Source organism: Mizuhopecten yessoensis, unplaced genomic scaffold (assembly GCF_002113885.1).
Source record: "Mizuhopecten yessoensis strain PY_sf001 unplaced genomic scaffold, ASM211388v2 scaffold11171, whole genome shotgun sequence".
Classification (NCBI taxonomy): domain Eukaryota; kingdom Metazoa; phylum Mollusca; class Bivalvia; order Pectinida; family Pectinidae; genus Mizuhopecten; species Mizuhopecten yessoensis.
This window is the reverse complement of record NW_018408915.1, coordinates 769781-793354: the sequence shown is the minus strand read 5'-3', so window position 1 is coordinate 793354 and position 23574 is coordinate 769781. Positions and strand designations below refer to the sequence as shown.

The window sequence follows — 23574 nt, the reverse complement described above, 5'->3', positions numbered from 1 at the left end:
GATATCTATGATACACAACACTCCTCACATTATTGATCTCTATGATACACAATACGCGTCCCATTGATGATCTCTATCATACACCACACACGTCACATCAGTGACACTATCATACACCACAAAAGTCACATTAGTGATCTCTATGATACTCAATACACGTCACATAAGTGATCTCTAGGAGACACAATACACGTCACTTAAGTGACCTCCATGATACAAAATACACGTAACATTACTATGATACACAATACACGTCACATAAGTGATCTCTAGGAGACACAATACACGTCACTTAAGTGACCTCCATGATACAAAATACACGTAACATTAGTGATCTCTATAATATACAACACATGCCACATTAGTTATCTCTATGATACAAAATACACGTAACATTACTATGATACACAATACACGTCCCATTAGTGATCTCTATGATACAAAATACACGTCACATTAGTGATATCTCTATAATACACAACACACATCATATTAGTGATCTCTATGATACACTGATCTCTATCATACACAACACATGTCACATGGATGATCTCTATTATACACAACACACGACACATTATTGATCTCTATAATACGCAATTCACGTCACATTGCTGATCTCTATAATACACAACACACGTCACATAAGTGATCTCTATGATACACAATACACGTCACTTAAGTGATCTCTATGATACAAAATACACGTAACATTAGTGATCTCTATCATACACAACAAACGTCACATTAGTGATCTCTATAATACACAACACACGTCACATTACTGATGTTTATAATACACAATACACGTCACATTAGTGATCTCTATGATACACAATACACGTCACATTAGTGATCTCTATAATACACAAAACACGTCACATTACTGATGTTTATAATACACAATACACGTCACATTAATGATCTCTATGATACACAATACACGTCACATAAGTGATCTCTATGATACAAAATACACGTAACATTAGTGATCTCTATCATACACAACAAACGTCACATTAGTGATCTCTATAATACACAACACGTGTCAAATTAGTGATGTGTATAATACAGAATACACGTCAAATTAGTGATCTCTATGATACACAATACACGTCACATTCGTGATCTCTATAATACACAACACTCGTCACATCAGTGATTTCTATGATACACAATACACACAACACACGTCACATTAGTGATCTCTATAATACACAACACATGTCAAATTAGTGATGTGTATAATACAGAATACACGTCACATTAGTGATCTCTATGATACACAATACACGTCCCATTATTGATCTCTATAATACACAATACGCGTCACATTAGTGATCTCTTTAATACACAATACACGTCACATTAGACAATACACGTCACATTAGTGATCTCTATAATACACAACACGTGTCAAATTAGTGATGTGTATAATACAGAACACACGTCACATTAGTGATCTCTATAATACACAACACACGTCACATTAGTGATCTCTATGATACACAATACATGTCACATTATTGATCTCTATAATACACAATACACGTCACATTAGTAATCTCTATAATTCACTCGTCACATAAGTGATATCTATAATACACAATACACGTCACATTAGTGATCTCTATAATACACAACACACGTAACATTCGTGTTCTTTATAATACACAACACACGTCACATTGCTGATCTCTATAATACACAACACACGTTACATTAGTGATCTCTATGATACACAATACACGTCACATTAGTGATCTCTATAATACACAACACACGTCACATTAGTGATCTCTATAATACACAATACACGTCACATTGCTGATCTGTATAATACACAACACACGTCGCATTAGTGATCTCTATGATACACAATACACGTCACATTATTGATCTCTATAATACACAATACACGTCACATTAGTAATCTCTATAATCCACCTGTCACATAAGTGATATCTATAATACACAATACACGTCACATTAGTAATCTCTATAATTCACCTGTCACATAAGTGATATCTATAATACACAATACACGTCACATTAGTGATCTCTATCATACACAATACACGTCAGATTAGTAATCTCTATAATCCACAACACACGTCACATATACACAACACACGTCGCATTAGTGATCTCTATGAAACACAATACACGTAACATTAGTGATATCTATAATACAAAATACACGTAACATTAGTGATATCTATAATACACAATACCCGTCACATTAGTGATGTTTAAAAGACACAATACACGTCAGATTAGTAATCTCTATAATCCACAACACACGTCACATTAGTGATGTTTATAATACACAATACACGACACATTAGTGATCTCTATAATACACAACACACGTAACATTCGTGTTCTCTATAATACACAACACACGTCACATTGCTGATCTCTATAATACACAACACACGTCACATTGCTGATCTCTATAATACACAACTCACGTAACATTCGTGTTCTCTATAATACATCTCTATAATACACAATACGCTTCACATTAGTGATCTTTATAATACACAACACACGTCACATTAGTGATCTCTATAATACACAACACACATCAAATTAGTGATGTTTATAATACACAATACACGTCACATTAGTGATCTCTATGATACACAATACGCGTCACATTAGTGATCTTTATGATACACAATACACGTCCTATTATTGATCTCTATAATACACAATACACGTCACATTGCTGATCTCTATAATACACAATACACGTCACATTGCTGATCTCTATAATACACAACACACGTCATATAAGTGATCTCTATGATACACAATACACATCACATTGCTGATCTCTATAATACACAATACACGTCACATTAGTGATCTCTATAATACACAACACTCGTCATATTAGTGATATATATATATAATACTCAACACTTGTCACATTATTGATCTTTATGATACACAACACACGTCACATCAGTGATTTCTATGATACACAATACACGTCCCATTATTGATCTCTATAATACGCAATACACGTCACATTGCTGATCTCTATAATACACAATACACGTCATATAAGTGATCTCTATGATAAACAATACACATCACATTGCTGATCTCTATAATACACAATACACGTCACATTAGTGATCTCTATAATTCACAACACTCGTCATATTAGTGATATATATATAATATTCAACAATTGTCACATTATTGATCTCTATAATACACAATACACGTCACATTAATGATATTTATGATACACAACACACGTCACATCAGTGATTTCTATGATACACAATACACGTCACATTAGTGATCTCTCTGATACACAATACACGTCCCATTATTGATCTCTATATTTCACAATACTTGTCACATTAGTGATCGCTATAACACACAACACACGTCACATCAGTGCTTTCTATGATACACAATACGCGTCACATTAGTGATCTCTATAACACACAACACATGTCACATAAGAGATCACTAAAATACACAACACTCGTGACATACGCGATCTCTATAATGCACAACACATGTCACATATTGATAATTTTTATAATACACAACACATGTCACATAAATGATATCTATAATACACAAAACACGTCACATAAGTGATATCTATGATACACAACACTCGTCACATTATTGATCTCTATGATACACAATACACGTCACATTAGTGATCTCTATGATACACAATACACGTCACATTAGTGATCTCTCTGATACACAATACACGTCACATTAGTGATCTCTTTGATACAAAATAAACGTCACATTGCTGATCTCTATAATACACAACACACGTCACATTAGTGATCTCTATGATACACAATACACGTCACATAAGTGATCTCTATAATACAAAATACACGTAACCTTAGTGATCTCTATCATACACAACACACGTCACATACGTAATCTCTAGGATACACAATACACGTCACATTAGTGATCTCTGTCATACACAACACTTGCCACATTAGTTATCTCTTTAATACACAATACACGTCACATTTGTGATCTCTATAATACACAATACACGTCACATTGATGATCTCTATGATACACAACACACGTCACCTAAGTGATCTCTATGATACACAACACTTGTCACATTAGTGATCTCTATAATACACAACACTTGCCACAATACACGTCACATTAGTGATCTCTATAATACACAATACACGTCACATTAGTGATCTCTCTGATACACAATACACGTCACATTAGTGATCTCTATGATACACAATACACGCCACATTAGTTAGCTCTTTAATACACAATACACGTCACATTATTGATCTCTTAAATACACAACACATGTCACATTAGTGATATAATACACAATACACGTCACATTAGTGATCTCTCTGATAAATACACAATACACGTCCCATTATTGATCTCTATAATACACAATGCACGTCTCATTAGTGATCTCTATGATACACAATACACGTCACATTAGTGATCTCTATAATACACAATACACGCCACATTAGTTATCTCTTTAATACACAATACACGTCACATTATTGATCTCTATAATACTCAACACATGTCACATTATTGATCTCTATAATACACAACACATGTCACATTAGTGATCTCTATGATACATAACACATGTCACATTAGTGATCTCTATAATACACAAAACACGTCACATTAGTGATCTCTATGATACACAATACACGTCACATTAGTGATCTCTATGATACACAACACATGCCACATTAGTGATCTCTTTAATACACCACAGGAAACCTCAGTAGGACTTTCAAATAATGTTGTTATATTGTTTTGATTGAGCCATGCCATTTTTATCAGTGATAATTAGATCTGAAGCTTCCAAAGATAGTTTGCTATTGGACCACCATATTGCGGCTTCTTGACACAAATTCGTTCAGAAATGACATAAAAATTCGCGCGCAGATTTTTATAGGGAAATCATTAAATTAATCAGCGAAGATGTATACCGTCATTTGCTCCTTAGCATTAACTCTATATCTGATGGCAAAGATAAAACTACTAAATTACTCCTTTCAGTAACTTTTCAGTGAAGCTTTTTCGTTTATTTTTAAAGAAGGAAATGGTTGTCTTTATGTCTTCCTCTCGAACTGTACTCGACTTTTACAAGCATTTTCAAGCTAGTTTATAGCGCCAATTAATGGAGACGGTACACATTTTCCCCATATCTCGCATGAGGTGGGAACGAAGTTGGAGCGAGGGGATATCAATGGTGTTTTACGGGCGCGGATCTGACTGTTTTCTGGCCAATAATGTGTTTGACAAGCCAACATGTGACAGATACTGGCACTAAAATCGTTTCTTCATGCGAGCTTGTTATTAGCGTGTTAGCAGCAGGATGAGAACCACATTCGAATACGAAAATTACGAAAAGAAATAGACCTTTCAGGATTGTATGATTGCAAGCGTTTGTATCTGGAAGAGATAATATGAAAAAGAATTTTATCTGTAGTGTTAGACCGTATCTAACAGCACCGGGAACTGAGCTGAGGGGAAATCCGTGTTGTACCTCCCAAACCGCTTCACGTCAGCCAGGTACATGTCAAAACATACATGATGACCAAATAGGTAATAGACATGCGCGTGGGTTTATATTCAGTTGCACTTCTGGTAAATGGTTTTGAAAAGAACAGTGATAGGTGTACTGTCTTGTAACCACGGCGCATGACTATGTGCTCGATTGCACTTTGTACTCGATGTGTCTTATCATAGGTTTTATCATTTCTCTTAGAGCCATTATCAAAATCGATATCAATGTAACCTGTTTTAGTGTACCATCAAATACTCATTGGCCTTTTCGTCAATCAATCAATCAATCAATCAATCAGTCAGTCAATCAATCAATGTCACGAAATCAACGTTATTCTTAGTCTCCATAGTATTGAATCGCCATTGTTCAATGAATCGTCTTGAAGTCTTCAAATACATTTTTTTCGCTCTACCTAGCATTTTCTTCAGCTGTGTTCCCTCATCGAACCATCGTTGTCCTTGGTTTCATTTTCATCAAATCAGCATTGTCCTTGCTATCGAATAAGCGTTATTCTTGATTTAATCATCATGTTGATTTTGGTGTCGTGAATAAGTGTCCGTCTTTGTTATATAGTCGTCGAATCACTGATTTAACGAAATATGGCATCGTCATTAAGGTTTTTCTTGGTGATAAATTGTTCTAAATTCGACCCCTAACTGCAGGTCATAATCTACACCCAATCGTCCCTCGGAGAATTAACAACTAATAATCCGTACTGTAAGTGACATCTGTAAGTGTCCGTCCTATATTGGACGCCTACTTGTCCGTCCTGATGTCGACGCTTTTTCGTGCTATAACCGATGCCTATATTTTCGTCCTATAACCGATGCCTATACCTTCATGTATGTGCTAAAATCGACGCCTACACCTACGTCTTACAATCAACGCCTATTTGTCCGCCTTATAATCGACATCTAATTTTCCATTCAAAATTTTACACTTTATTGACTGTCCTTTAATCGACGCACAATTGTTTGTCCTTTTATTGACGCCTATTTATCTTTCCTATTATTGACACCTAATTATTCGTCCTATAATTGACGCCTACTTATCCCTCCTATAATTGACGCCTACTTATCCCTCCTATTATTGACGTCTACCTTATCCGTCCTATTATTGACGCATACTAATCCGTCCTATTATTAACGTCTATTTATCCGTCCTATTATTGCCGCCTACTTATCCCTCCTATTATTGACGCCTACTTATCCCTCCTATTATTGACGTCTACTTATCCCTCCTATTATTGACGTCTACTTGTCCCTCCTATTATTGACGTCTACTTATCCCTCCTATTATTGACGTCTACTTGTCCCTCCTATTATTGACGTCTACTTATCCGTCCTATTATTGACGCATACTAATCCGTCCTTTTATTGCCGCCTACTTATCCGTCATATTATTAACGTCTACTTATCCGTTCTATTATTGACGCCTAATTATCCCGTCCTATTTTTCACCGTCCTACACAATACATATAGTTTGTAATTACCGTTAGGTGATGACGCCATTTCGCATGCTTTGAATATCATACTCTCGAGCGAATTCCAGATTCTCACAGATAAGAAGTGCTAATAATCATTTCTTTGCCGTTCTGTAATGATTTTTTGCTGTGTCTTTCTTGAAGTTATTCACTTTTTAAACCAAAATCATTATAGATACAGAGTTAGAAATAGAACTAATTAACAGATTAACTTTTTAGATATTTTGGTAAATAAGTGCAAGAATGTTGTACCAAAAACGGTCATCGGGGGAAAAAATGGTGTCTACGGCTGTCTTCCGGAATCAATCGTCCATGTTTCACGGCGCATTTCGATTAAAACGTGAGTACGCCTTGCTGTGTACCAGTGTGTTTGTCTCTGAGAATGCCGACGATCTTCTCTCGTTTATTCTCCGATGAATTATACCGCACTAAAGCCGTCAAAACCAATATTCATTCAGTATGTAATAAATTCATCACGGCATTTTACCGTAAAAATAGATTTTTGCATAAAAAGCGTTTAAATTAGTCTCTCCCAGCTCTATCGACCTTACAGGGTGTCGAAGTCGCCGCGGAGATGTGGGGAGGACGTTCGTCCTTGGTTAGTGAAGCTTCCCTGTCGATTGATGCTCGTCAATAACACCATTTCGATGATTTATGGGGGAAAAACTCTAGGCCCGTTGCAGTTGTGAAGGTAAAATCGACTATCGTCTCCTTGCGCGCGCTAATAACGCCCCCATCAGCTAACACGGGAACCGTATAGTACTGTCAGTGAGATGATTACTTATCATGTCTACATCGGTTGTACGCACTTGTCGAGATGACATGTAACTATGGGGTATTACGACACATGTCTACAACCGCGCTTCACGGCATCCGGTTCCGGTTACGTTGGTTGCCCTGCACAATACACAAAAATGCCATTCATTCCGGTATTTATTTAGCAATGTCACACGAATAAATTCTAAACGAAAGCGTTGTAAAAGATCATTACAAAACCATGATTTTTTTTAAACTACAATTTCCAATTGGAGACATGTGTGAATAACGCCATCTTGATAGCTACCTATAGCCTGTATCACAGGGTTAAGGACGGTTGGCCTCTGACATTGACCTTGAAACAACTTTGACCGTGAAGTAATTTGTATGGCTTCACCATAATCAAATGATTTTCATGATGAGGAAAGAGAATGTTTCCAGAAGACAACATTCTAATTTAAAATGGTACAACTTGTGGTAAATTATTCATTATATTTCATAATTTAAAATATTAAGTCAAGTTACATGGACGCTGTGGAGAAGCGGTATTTGACGTCCAACAGAGAGGCAGACCTTCCCGTTTAACTTACCGTCTACCCACGTCACCGCCATGACGATTTCACACGAAAAAACTAGTTCGAAACATTTTTGATTTGTTAGGTTATTAGGAAGTAAACGTGACAAGAACCACGCAGTGCTTTGCTTCTATGTACTGTTGCCTAAACGTGAGTCTGACTGTTTACGCGGGCGGGACTGGTTCCACTTCTGGCTCCGCCTCAAAAGCAGTGTCATTGATGCCGTCAGCAGCGTCATTTGTACGTTTGATATAAGTAGGGATCAATAGCGTCTTGTAAGCCGTAAGAGGCTAGCAGTGTGAGACAGATGTTCATTGAGTGTGTGTGATCCACGGGTAGGTGTTACGCAGTTTGACCAGAGACAGGCGTCGAATCTTGCTAATCTGTATGGAAATTGTGTGTTTACACTGTTGTGATTATCAGGCGGCGTGCCATCAGCAGCCGATACTTGCAGTGAGACGTGGTTACAGCACTAAAGGTATATAAGCTGTATGGTGACGACAGTCGGGCTCCACTGATGCCCTGTAGATATCTACGATGAACCTTCCGTCTTAAAACACTTCCATCTGTGGTCATCGTAAGACATTTTTTGACACGTGATCATTTCAGTGGTCAATTCAAATGTGGTCGATGAACCTGTTGTCGTGGTACTTCCGACTCTAGTCACCATAGACATTTTTGACTTGTGGTCAATTTAAATGTGATGCGACGTGAAGTTACTTGTGGTTCGTGGTTGAGTTACGTCATTTTGGTTTTTGTGGCTGTAGCCACCTGTTTGTGGTCAGCGTTACGCTCGCGACGTGTGGTCAAACGACACATGTGGTCAGTTGACACTTGTAGCACTTAGACGTCTTATACTATTAGTGGCACATGGGGATTACAAAACAGCGTGATAATATTCAATATTGGTAAGTATATATTTTTTCTATGGTCTCGAAGATAACAAATTCAATATTTTTTATTTCTTAACCAGATATATGGGCTGTACCTATTTGCAATTTTTGTAAATAGGGATGCAAATAGACACGTGGTATTGCGAAATCCGGAGAACGGTGGCGAGGGATGGTCGAGTCTGGCCAGACGGAAGCTTCAGCACCTGTTAAGCAGGGAGGGCTACGCCCGGTATCTGCTTCCTTGTATTTATATCTCATTGGAATCTGACACTAAAGCATGGCAGACTTACCTGGTCGAATTTTCCGTAAAATTGAAATAAGCACCAACCCGGAAATGGAAACCATCTGTAGCTTGTGATTGCCATCTTATATCCACCGTAATATTGGCGTTTTTGTGGTTTTGATTAAACACGGGGATTAGTTGAGTGATAGAGCGCGTGGTGTTTATGGGGGAATGACACTGGCAGGGAGGTTTTAAGTCTGTCGGAATGGAAACCCGAGCTATCATATACATGAAGCGCTTCTATTTACTGTCCAGAGTAATTATTAATCTAGAAGTGTGATTACGCTTAATGTGATAGCGTACATGCATCGTATATACATGTACATGCACAATTGTCCATGTACATTCTACCAATTCATGGACGGACGGACAGACAGATGTACGTCATACATAAAAATATATGTATTAGAAAATTACAGGAATCCATACAGAAATGTAAGCATACAAAAAACGTACAGAAATAGAGAAAAATACATTATACATGCATGTGTAATTACAGATATATACAGAAATGTATGCATAATTATACATATAGGAATGAAACATATGGACAAAAATACAGAAAATCACATACATATGTACATGTATAAAAGACTGTAATAAGATGGTGATCTTCATTGTTCGAATTTGAACAGCTCCACCAAGTATAGTATGTATTCAAATTCAAACTATGCATGTAACTTGTGCCCAATCCTTTTGCTTTTTGGCAATAAAATATGTTTAAGGGACATACTATATTGTGCATGCATTGTATTATATATAGTTTACCTGTCAACAGACAGTAACGTAACGAAATTATTTTGCATCAACTGACAATGGTTTTCTTCGCTGTTAATGGCCGTTGATGATCAGTGTTTTTCGCTCTTTTAATAACCGCGGACAGAATGTTAAAAACCACTGACACAAAATAGTGTTAGACAATTGTTGATTATCGCTATCAGAGGGTTTGTCGGTCTGCTGACCGCTGTCAGAGTTTGTCGGTCTGTTGGTAACCGCTGTCAGGGGGTTTCTCGGTCTGTTGATGGCCGCTGTCAGAGAGTGTGTTGGTCTGTTGATGACCACTGTCAGAGGGTTTGTCGGTCTGTTGATGGCCGCTGTAAAAGGGTTTCTCGGTCTGTTGATGGCCGCTGTAAAAGAGTTTGTCAGGATGTTGATGACCGCTGTAAAACAGTTCGTCAGTCTGTTGATTACAGCTGTCATAGGGTTAGTCGGTCTGTTGATGGCCGCTGTCAGAGAGTTTGTTGGTCTGATTATAAACTCTATCAGAGTTTGTCCGTCTGTTGATGACCGCTGTCAGAGAGTTTATTGGTCTGTTGATAAACTCTGTCAGAGTTTGTCGGTCTGCTGATGACCGCTGTCAGAGAGTTTGTTGGTCTGTTGATAAACTCTATCAGAGTTTGTCGGTCTGCTGATGACCGCTGTAAAAGGGTTTGTCGTTCTGTTGATGACCGCTGTTAAAGGGTTTGTCAGTCTGTTGATGACTGCTGTTAAAGGGTTTGTTGGTACGTTGATGACCGCTGTAAAAGGGTTTGTTGGTCTGTTGATAAACTCTATCAGAGTTTGTCGGTCTGCTGATGACCGCTATAAAAGGGTTTGTTGGTCTGTTGATTACCGCTGTTAAAGGGTTTGTATGTCTGTTGATGACCGGTGTTAAAGGGTTTGTTGTTCTGTTGATGACCGCTGTAAAAGGGTTTGTCGGTCTGTTGATTACCGATGTCAAAGGATTTGTCAGTCTGTTGATGACCGCTGTTAAAGGATTTGTCAGTCTGTTGATGACCGCTGTTAAAGGGTTTGTCGGTCTGTTGATGACCGCTGTAAAAGGGTTTGTCGTTCTGTTGATGACCGTTGTCAGAGGATTTGTCAGTCTGTTGATGACCGCTATTAAAGGGTTTGTCAGTCTGTTGATGACTGCTGTTAAAGTGTTTGTTGGTACGTTGATGACCGCTGTAAAAGGGTTTGTCGGTCTGTTGATGACCGTTGTAAAAGGGTTTGTCGATCTGTTGATTACCGATGTCAAAGGATTTGTCAGTCTGTTGATGACCGCTTTTAAAGGGTTTGTCGGTCTGTTGATAACCGCTGTTAAAGGGTTTGTAGGTCTGTTGATGACCGCTATAAAAGGGTTTGTTGGTACGTTGATGACCGCTGTAAAAGGGTTTGTCGATCTGTTGATGACCGCTGTCAGAGGATTTGTCAGTCTGGTGATGACCGCTGTTAAAGCGCTGTAAAAGGGTTTGTCGGTCTGTTGATGACCGCTGTAAAAGGGTTTGTCTGTCTGTTGATTACCGATGTCAGAGGATTTGTCAGTCTGTTGATAACCGCTGTCAGAGGGTTTGTCAGTTTGTTGATGACCGCTGTAAAGGGTTTGCCAGTCTGTTGATAACCGCTGTTAAAGGGTTTGTCGGTCTGTTGATGACCGCTGTAAAAGGGTTTGTCGTTCTGTTGATGACCGTTGTCAGAGGATTTGTCAGTCTGTTGATAACTGCTTTCAGAGGGTTTGTCTGTCTGTTGATTACCGATGTCAGAGGATTTGTCAGTTTGTTGATAACCGCTGTCAGAGGGTTTGTCAGTTGGTTGATGACCGCTGTAAAAGAGTTTGTTGGTACGTTGATGACCGCTGTCAGAGAGTTTGTCAGTCTGATGTTGACCGCTGTCAGAGAGTTTGTTGGGCTGTTGTTGACCGCTGTCAGAGGGTTTGTTGGTCTGTTGATGACCGCTGTAAAAGGGTTTGTCAGTCTGTTAATGACCGCTGTCAGAGGGTTTGTCAGTCTGTTGATGACCGCTGTTAAAGAGTTTGTTGGTACGTTGATGACCGTTGTAAAAGGATTTGTCAGTCTGTTGTTAACCGCTTTCAGAGGGTTTGTCAGTCTGTTGATTACCGATGTCAGAGGATTTGTCAGTCTGTTGATTACCGATGTAAAGGGTTTGTCAGTCTGTTGATTACCGATGTCAGAGGGTTTGTCAGTCTGTTGATTACCGATGTCAGAGGATTTGTCAGTCTGTTGATTACCGATGTCAGAGGGTTTGTCGATCTGTTGATGACCGCTGTCAGAGGATTTGTCAGTCTGTTGATGACCGCTGTTAAAGGGTTTGTCAGTCTGTTGGTGACCGCTGTAAAGGGTTTGTCAGTCTGTTGATAACCGCTTTCACAGGGTTTGTCAGTCTGTTGATTACCGATGTCAGAGGATTTGTCAGTCTGTTGATTACCGATGTCAGAGGGTTTGTCGATCTGTTGATGACCGCTGTCAGAGGATTTGTCAGTCTGTTGATGACCGCTGTTAAAGGGTTTGTCAGTCTGTTGGTGACCGCTGTAAAGGGTTTGTCAGTCTGTTGATGACCGCTTTCAGAGGGTTTGTTGCTCTGTAGATGACCTCTGTCAGAGGATTTGTCAGTCTGTTGATGACCTCTGTCAAAGGGTTTGTTGGTATGTTGATGACCGCTGTAAAAGGGTTTGTTGGTCTGTTGATGATCGCTGTAAAAGGGTTTGTCGGTCTGTTGATGATCGCTGTTAAAGGGTTTGTCGTTCTGTTGATGACCGTTTTCAGTGGGTTTGTCGCTCTGTAGATGACCGTTGTCAGAGGGTAAGGTCTGTACATGACCGCTGACAGAGGGTTTGTCGATCTGTTGATGACCGCTGTTAAAGGGTTTGTCAGTCTGTTGATGACCTCTGTTAAAGGGTTTGTTGGTATGTTAATGACCGCTGTATAAGGGTTTGTCGGTCTGTTAATGATCGCTGTTAAAGGGTTTGTTTGTCTGTTGATGACCGCTGTTAAAGGGTTTGTCGTTCTGTTGATGACCGTTTTCAGTGGGTTTGTCGCTCTGTAGATGACCGTTGTCAGAGGGTAAGGTCTGTACATAACCGCTGACAGAGGGTTTGTCCATCTGTTGATGACCGCTGTTAAAGGGTTTGTCTGTCTGTTGATGACCGCTGTTAAAGGGTTTGTCGTTCTGTTGATTACCGTTTTCAGAGGGTTTGTCGCTCTGTAGATGACCGTTGTCAGAGGGTAAGGTCTGTACATGACCGCTGACAGAGGATTTGTCGGTCTGTTGATGACCTCTGTCACAGGGTTTGTCGGTGTATTGTTGACCGCTGTCAGAGGATTTGTTGGTCTTTTGGTGACCGCTGTCAGGGGGTTCGCCGGTCTGTTGATGACCGCTGAGATTGTATTTTCTTCTTTTATAAATGTGAGAATTTGCCACCATGTTAAGGGATATTATCGACTGATTGTTTAGAAGTATTATTTGCAATGGTTCTTAACTTGCTTTGTCAGTTATATTTGCAGGTTTAAATTTTGTATGTTGTATAACAGAAATATATGACTGTTTACGAAACGTTTAAATGTATATAAGGATGGGCAATTTTTCACAAACATCACCAAAAAACATCTTTACAATCAGCAACATCAAAGATGTGCTGTTCACATGGTTATAATATATCAATAAACGAACTAATCAATATGAACATCTGTCAAACCGCCGTTTGTAAATAGTAAATACGTCATAATTAACTTGTTCAATTTTCCTCTTGCTATTAAACAGAAACTTCATCGTATAGGTGTAGTATAGCCATATGTACAAACTATCTTTCGATGTTCTTAATTTTTTTAATCTCAAGCTTTCTTAAAATATTGTTTTTTGTTTCGCATATTTGTTGTTGTTTGACGAAAGGCTTAGATGTGACTTTTTACAGACATCAATTTAAAGTTTCAATATGGCCTCTATCACATCGTGACCTTTCTAACGAACACACACCTTTACAGTTTAAACGGTTGAATACAATTTGTATATCGATGTATAACGGTTGAATTTTAATTGGGTGGTATGTAAGTATATAAATGTCTGATATCGTTTGTTTATCTATATTTATGGCCGTTGCACGACATTTGTATATATTCATGACGGTTGAATGTAGTTTGAATTTCTATTATAACGTTTTAAGGAACCCTGGCCCACTTACTTCACTGTGGTTCCAATTTTGGCGGTATAACGGCGGTACCATTTTCGCGGACGAGGTAGCTCAGTAAGTTCGAGCGAACAATCTGAAGTTCAGAGTCTGAATTCCAGTCTAGTCACGCTTAATTGTATAATCAGAACACTGTTTCGATTATTTATTTATATATTGTTTAACAATTATGGCTGTACACAACACAGTTCCGTTCACACATATTCTGCAGGATGCCGGTGCTACCGCAAATATGTAGCATGTAGTAACGAAATATGTTTAATTTTGGAACCGTGTTGCATACCGTCATAATTGATAAAAAGAAACATTTCAATTTTTGAAATTAATAAATGAAATATTTCGAATTCTGTACCTGGGTATAACAGTCGGTAAAGCCGTTCCAATAATGTATATAATTGTTACGTAGACTCCAGCGGTTTTTGGGAAGCGCAAGAGTGTCTGCGTTACATAAAGATTCCCTTGGTATTCATTTAATTATCACATAGATAAGTTTCATGATCAGGGCGGTCTAGCTTGTAACGTCATTTTCATAAATTTGTGTTAAAGACAGTCTTTGTCTATCGCTGCCCACTTCGGATCATTTTTAAATGTAGAATTTGGAATTTGCTAAAGTGTCTAAAATAAATCTGCAGTACTCTATGCAACATTTTAAATATTTCCTTTCTCACGTTTTAATAGCGCCTTCCTTGATAATACCTCATCTATGGCCTTAGTGTAGAACGTTCGCCAAATTGAGAAGGCAATGGGTTCTGTCCCTAGGCTGGGGCATTCCAAAGTTCTTAAAAATAGTAGTTGTTATTTCACTGCATAACCTTCAGCATCGTGGATTAATGCGACCGGGCGGAATGCTGTGCTGTGTGACTTCGGCATGGTATTTATTGAGGTAGCACTATCAAGTCGGCATCATATCCGTGCTCCGCATGGCGACAATTCCTGCAATACTGCCTCCAGAGCACATCCAGGCATTCGGAACACACATGCAGGCATTCACAACACACATGGAGGCATTCAAAACACACATACAGGCATTTATAACACACATGCAGGCATTTACAACACACATGCAGGCATTCACAACACACATACAGGCATATATAACACATGCAGGCATTCACAACACACATGCAGGCATACACAACACACATGCAGACATTTACAACACACATGCAGACATTCACAACACACATGCAGGCATTCACAACACACATGCAGGCATTAACAGCACACAGAGGCATTCACAACACACATGCAGGCATTTACAACACACATGCAGGCATTAACAGCACACGGAGGCATTCGCAACACACATGCAGGCATTCACAACACACATGCAGAAATTTACAACACACATGCAGGCATTCACAACACACATGAAGACATTTACAACACACATGCAGGCATTCACAACACACATGAAGACATTTACAACACACATGCAGGCATTCACAACACACGTGCAGGCATTAACAGCACACGGAGGCATTCACAAAACACATGCAGGCATTCACAACACACATACAGGCATTAACAGCACACGGAGGCATTCACAACACACATGCGGGCATTTACAACACACATGCAGGCATTAACAGCACACGGAGGGATTCACAACACACACGCAGGCATTCACAACACACATGCAGGCATAAACAGCACACGCAGGCATTCACAACACACATGCAGGCATTCACAACACACATACAGGCGTTCACAACACACATACAGGCATTAACAGCACACGGAGGCATTCACAGCACACATGCAAACATTCTCAACACACATACAGGCGTTCACAACACACATACAGGCATTCACAGCACACATGCAAACATTCTCAACACACATGCAAACATTCACAACACACATGCAGGCATTCACAACACACATACAGGCATTAACAGCACACAGACATTCACAGCACACATGCAAACATTCACAACACACATGCAGGCATTCACAACACACATGCAGGTATTCACAACACACACGCAGGCATTAACAGCACACGGAGGCATTGACAGCACACAAGCAAACATTCACAACACACATGCAGGCATTCACAACACACATGCAAACATTCACAACACACATACAGGCATTAACAGCACACACGGAGGCATTCACAACACACACGCAGGCATTAACAGCACACGGAGGCATTGACAGCACACATGCAAACATTCACAACACACATGCAGGCATTCACAGCACACATGCAAACATTCACAACACACATGCAAACATTCACAACACACATGCAGGCATTCACAACACACATACAGGCATTAACAACACACATGCAGACATTCACAACACACATGGAGGCATTCAAAACACACATACAGGCATTCAAAACACACATGGAGGCATTCAAAACACACATACAGGCATTTATAACACACATGCGGAGGCATTCACAACACACATGGAAACATTCTCAACACACATGCAGGCATTCACAACACACATACAGGCATATATAACACACATGCAGGCATTCACAACACACATGCAAACATTCACAACACACATGCAGGCATTCAAAACACACATGCAGGTATTCACAACACACATGCAGGCATTCACAACACACACACAGGCATTAACAGCACACGGAGGCATTCACAACACACATGCAGGCATTCACAACACACACACAGGCATTAACAGCACACGGAGGCATTCACAACACACATGCAAACATTCTCACCACCCATGCAGGCATTCACAACACACATACAGGCATTAACAACACACATGCAGACATTCACAACACACATGGAGGCATTCAAAACACACATACACAACACACATGCAGGCATTCACAACACACATGCAGGGATTCACAACACACATGCAAACATTCACAACACACATGCAGGTATTCCCAACACACATGCAGGCATTCACAACACACATGCAGGGATTCACAACACACATGCAAACATTCACAACACACATGCAGGTATTCCCAACACACATGCAGGCATTCACAACACACATGCAGGGATTCACAACACACATGCAAACATTCACAACACACATGCAGGTATTCCCAACACACATGCAGGCATTCACAACACACATGCCGGCATTCACAACACACATACAGGCATTTACAACACACATGCAGGCATTCACAACATGCAGGCATTCACAACACACATACAGGCATATATAACACACATGCAGGCATTCACAACACACATGCAGGGATTCACAACACACATGCAAACATTCACAACACACATGCAGGTATTCCCAACACACATGCAGGCATTCACAACACACATGCAGACATTCACAACACACATGGAGGCATTCAAAACACACATACAGGCATTCAAAACACACATTCACAGCACACATGCAGGCATTAACAGCACACACGGAGGCATTCACAACCCACACGCAGGCATTAACAGCACACGGAGGCATTGCCAGCACACATGCAAACATTCACAACACACATGCAGGCATTCACAACACACACACAGGCATTAACAGCACACGGAGGCATTCACAACACACATGCAGGCATTCACAACACACATGCAGGTATTGTCAACGCACATGCAGGCATTCACAACACACATGCAGGCATTCACAACACACATGCAGGCATTCACAACACACATGCAGGCATTTACAACACACATGCAGGCATTCACAACACACATGCAGGCATTCACAACACACATGCAGACATTTACAACACACATTCAGGCATTCACAGCACACATGCAGGCATTAACAGCACACACGGAGGCATTCACAGCACACATGCAAACATTTACAACACACATACAGGCATTCACAACACACATGCAAACATTCACAACGCACATGCAGGCATTCACAACACACATGCAGGTATTCACAACACACATGCAGGCATTTACAACACACATGCAGGCATTCACAACACACATGCAGGCATTCACAACACACATGCAGACATTTACAACACACATTCAGGCATTCACAGCACACATGCAGGCATTAACAGCACACACGGAGGCATTCACAGCACACATGCAAACATTTACAACACACATACAGGCATTCACAACACACATGCAAACATTCACAACGCACATGCAGGCATTCACAACACACATGCAGGTATTCACAACACACATGCAGGCATTTACAACACACATGCAGGCGTTCACAACACACATGCAGGCATTCACAACACACATGCAGACATTTACAACACACATGCAGGCATTCACAGCACACATGCAGGCATTAACAGCACACACGGACGCATTCACAGCACACATGCAAACATTTACAACACACATACAGGCATTTATAACACACATGCAAACATTCACAACACACATGCAGGCATTCACAGCACACATGCAGGCATTAACAACACACACGGACACATTCACAACACACATGCAAACATTCACAACGCACATGCAGGCATTCCCAACACACATGCAGGTATTCACAACACAAATGCAGGCATTTACAACACACATGCAGGCATTCACAGCACACATGCAAACATTTGCAACACACATACAGGCATTCACAACACACATGCAGGCATTCACAACACACATACAGGCATTCACAAAATACATGCAGGCATTCACAACACACATGGAGGTATTCAAAACACACAAACATGCATTTATAACACACATGCAGGCATTCACAAAACACATGGAGGCATTCAAAACACACATACAGGCATTCAAAACACACATGGAGGCATTCAAAACACATATACAGGCATTTATAACACACATGCAGGCATTTACAACACACATGCAGGTATTCACAACACACATACAGGCATATATAACACACATGCAGGCATTCACAACACACATGCAGGCATTCACAGTACACATGGAGGCATTCACAGCACACATGGAGGCATTCACAGCACACGGAGGCATTTACAACACACATGCAGGCATTCACAACACACATCCAGGCATTCACAACACACATACATGCATTCACAAAACACATGCAGGCATTTATAACACACATGCAGGCATTCACAACACACATGGAGGCATTCAAAACACACATACAGGCATTCAAAACACACATGGAGGCATTCAAAACACACATACAGGCATTTATAACACACATGCAGGCATTTACAACACACATGCAGGTATTCACAACACACATACAGGCATATATAACACACATGCAGGCATTCACAACACACATGCAGGCATTCACAGCACACATGGAGGCATTCACAGCACACATGGAGGCATTCACAGCACACGGAGGCATTTACAGCACACATGCAGACATTCACAGCACACATGCAGGCATTCACAACACACATGCAGGCATTCACAACACACATGCAGGCATTCACAGCACACATGTAGACATTCACAACACACATGGAGGCATTCACAACACACATACAGGCATTCACAACACACATGGAGGCACGTCTTTAAATGACCTTAACTGTTAGTAGGACGTTAAACCCATTAACACCAAAACCAGTCTACAAACGCACATTTCCTGTTACAGATGACCCCTCTTCAAAATTAACTTTGCCGCCATGTTTACAAAACTATGCAGTTCACGATTCAGAGGGTCCCTTACCTATTGTCGCCATGTCGTCAACTTTACCTTTAATGTTACAGATAGCCTCTAAGCTGTTGCTTCGATGTCTTCGAATGTAAATTATTGCTTATAGATATTCCAAAGCAATTGCCACCATGTCTACTAAAGCACATTGTGTTAAAGACGGCCTCTAATTAAATACTGCCATGTCATCAAACGTTCATTTTATGTTGCAGATGGTCCCCTAGCTATTTTCGCCATGGACATATGCAATCTCTTGGTCACGATGTCCCTGATGGGCGAGTCCCTGTACGTCCTCTCAAACAACGATGACGAAAAACCTTTGACAAACAACATATTCCCGGAGAGACACAGAATCCCGTCTCCGGACATGTTTCCGGGGCAACACATGAGTCCCTCGCCGTCTAACGATCCCAGACCGTTCATACACCTTCCTCCATTTAACGGTCAATATAGACCAAGGAAAAAGGACCTTAAGACAAAGAAATTGTTGAAAAAACTCGGTGAAAGCTTTATGCCATTTTGGATGTCCATCGAATCTCCATTAAGTTCATCCTCTGATTTTGACTTTGTGACTTTATCAACTGCAGAGCAGAGCAATATAGACGGAAGATTGGCGGAAGACTTTGACCATATAAACTTCACCTTCACCAATCGTAACGGGCTGGTGGTAGACGTAGGCGAGGAAAACATCGAACTCTTCAAACGGTGGCTCATCGTGCATGGCACGTGCCAGGTCACGTATGAGTGGGAGGACCAGGGTCCGCTGTTTTGGCCACGATGGATAAAAAAGGGAACATGTTCCAATGACGTTTCATGTTCCTGGCCAATCGGAATGCACTGTGTCCCAAAAGAGAGTAAAATGGTTCAGTTACTTCGATGGAACTGCCGCATGAGAAGGCCGAGAAAAGACTTCCGACGGAAACATTTGAACCAAATAATGGCTGGTGTAACGAGAAAGCGGAAAAATCGTAAAAAGCGGATGAGATGTCGATGGATTAAGGTTCAATATCCGGTCACTGATGAATGTTTCTGTTCGTGTTAACTAATGCTAGATAGTTCACTTGTGTGAACTTGAAACACATTTTACACAAATGCTATTGAACTCGTGGTTCTGGGACACACATATCCAAACACGTGGCGCGTCGTTCAACTCCTGACAGTACGGCAGATCGGATTGATACATTATATGTTATAGGATAATGATTTGTCACAATCGATCATTGCAGTGCCACTAGTATACAGCATCGGTAAATACTAGTACTGTGGCCACCACTGACACCTGGACTTAACGCTGAACAGTTTTGTCAAGTTAGACAAATATAGGGATTTATAGTGTACTAGAAGAAGACGAACAGAAGAAAGTTTAAGTGGGCTGTTTCCGCTAGGCTGATGTAGAGGAGAATTTGAGTTATAAACTACATTGTACCAAGACATTTTCTTTATAAGATATTCATTAAAACGACAGTTTATATTTCTTAAGAAACTTTCTAACGGTATCTTCAAGAAGTCTTGACATTCAAAGTTCATATTCAGTAAAACCCCAATATAAGGCCCCATCATTTTAATTGCCACCTCGCATAACGAAATTAAATATTTCAAGGTCCAATTTTTATTCCTTTTTCATCAAATCCGTCATACGTCTCAACCGTTATTTATCAACTAACCCCTTTATAATGCCAAACTCTTGCGGGACAAACAGTGGCAGTATAACGAAGTGTTATGGTATATATGCATATTTGCAAATAAAACAATTTCAACATCCTGTTATCTCGCACTCTATTAACAGTTCGATGTTCATATGTAGGTTCAGAGTACCGTTATAGCTGCGTATTATCTTTTTCAATTGTATCATTAAATACAAATGTAAGCCCATCCGATAGTCTTCAATTCAGGGGAACCCAAGTGTGTATGTTTTATTGAAACATCGATCGACGGCTGCCTTGATCGATTTTTGTGTTGTTGAGAATTTCTTAGCTATGTTATTAATTTTCAAAAGGCGTTGATAAGTGGCAAATATTGCACGTGTCCCTATCCGCGGTCGCAGATGGCGCAAGATTTTGTGTGAATGAATACGTTCACGAGTGCACGTAGCGCGCGACTCGGAATGTGTATATATTTCCGCACAATAAACGAGTTCTATCTGTGACATAAGATGGAGAGATGTGTGATGTTGCATTTACGACATACCCAGAACTGATTGTTAGGTGCATATTGCATTTTCTGAAGAAGAAAAACAAACAAACTAAAAGCTATCCTGTTTCAATGTTGTTCTTTATTTTTTACGTTGACATTGAGCCTTCGGAGCTTTCCGGCTAAAGCTGTAGTCCCGCAATTTAAGTGAAAGTGTCAACGATTCATTCATCTCACATTTGATTGTTTTAAAGTTACGCTGTTTTGGAAAAGTTCTGACGTCATTGTTTTACACAGCTAATGTCGGACACATCGGGGAGTAGAGGGAGGCTATCTCCTATTTCGAACAGGCGCGTCCACCATTTTGTCATATCAAAATCTATATATATATATCAACATCGTAGAATGTAGACAAGGCTACGTGCTGAACCGGAAGTGAAGTTACATACAGGTTTTGTAATTCTATGCAACTGACGGTTTGTTGTTGAAATTGAACTGTTTTGAATATTCAACAGTGTCTATAATTTTATTTGGTTCAGGGAACTACATTTCTGCGCGAGAAGTTATATTGAGTAACGCGCCTCAGTCAAAATAATCACCGTGGACTTTCATACGCAGGTTAGGATATGGTAGTATATGTACAGTTATGAGTTGAGAGAAAAAAAACACTTGGATACACCTTGGAGGTCACAATGGTAAACGATTTGACCTGATGGTATGATACAAATCTGACGAAGGTGACAGATCATCATCGAAACTATAACAGATTAATAACCTGTATACGGTTGTGTCTAAAACATTGCTTTACATGTATATGAATTCAGCATGTTTTCAGACAAACTCTGGTAGACAAATAAAAGACACTGTACTAATTAAAAAAAAAGTCGCCTGCAAAATTTCTCCATATTTGTTATTTTTCAATTACCAGCAAAGTTGTCAGTCGTTCAAGACAAAACCCTCATACATTTTAGAATTTGCCAACAATTCAATTCATTTATTTGCCAACGCTATAGTTACCTCGCCGTGATGTTCGGATACAAAATTATTCCCAAACTAATCTTTTTCAAGATTGAGTACACATTTTTTGTTTTTTGAATTTATTTAACCAAGAAATAAAAAAAATTCTTCGGTGAGTTTGGCTCCAAAATCCGTTCTGTGGTGAAATCCCGTCTGTGATGCGGCATGACGGGATATTATTCGCTGCCAATACAAAACTCAGAGGAATCGAGAACGCGCAAACTTGGCACTTTGAGAGGCTGGCTACAATAAAAAGCATTCAAAATAAGTTAATTTTATGAAAAAAATGTAAATATTTATAAAT

General features: G+C 39.8%; 2 protein-coding genes across 4 annotated transcripts in view; one reads left to right on the top strand and one right to left on the bottom strand.

Moving 5' to 3' along the window:
* The window catches only part of LOC110467366, an 83182-nt gene extending 70018 nt beyond the window's left edge, over nt 1-13164 (bottom strand). The window contains exons 1-4 of the mRNA XM_021524481.1: nt 12875-13164; nt 12085-12679; nt 11184-11823; nt 10534-10731 (exon numbers count right to left, since the gene is read on the bottom strand). Coding sequence (XP_021380156.1) covers nt 10534-10731; nt 11184-11823; nt 12085-12679; nt 12875-13164 — 1723 coding nt within the window. The remainder of the gene's footprint in view (nt 1-10533; nt 10732-11183; nt 11824-12084; nt 12680-12874) is intronic.
* LOC110467357 (noggin-2-like) overlaps nt 1-23151 on the top strand; it is a 35887-nt gene extending 12736 nt beyond the window's left edge. The window contains exons 1-2 of one of the 3 annotated variants that reach the window (XM_021524472.1): nt 8549-8972; nt 20336-23151. In XM_021524472.1, the coding sequence (XP_021380147.1) occupies nt 20359-21165 (807 nt within the window). In that variant the 5' untranslated portion in view covers nt 8549-8972; nt 20336-20358 and the 3' untranslated portion in view covers nt 21166-23151. Of the gene's footprint in view, nt 1-8548; nt 9304-20335 lie in introns of those variants that run through there. The other 2 variants (XM_021524471.1, XM_021524473.1) reach the window with 2 other exon arrangements.
* Nucleotides 23152-23574: the final 423 nt, after the last annotated feature.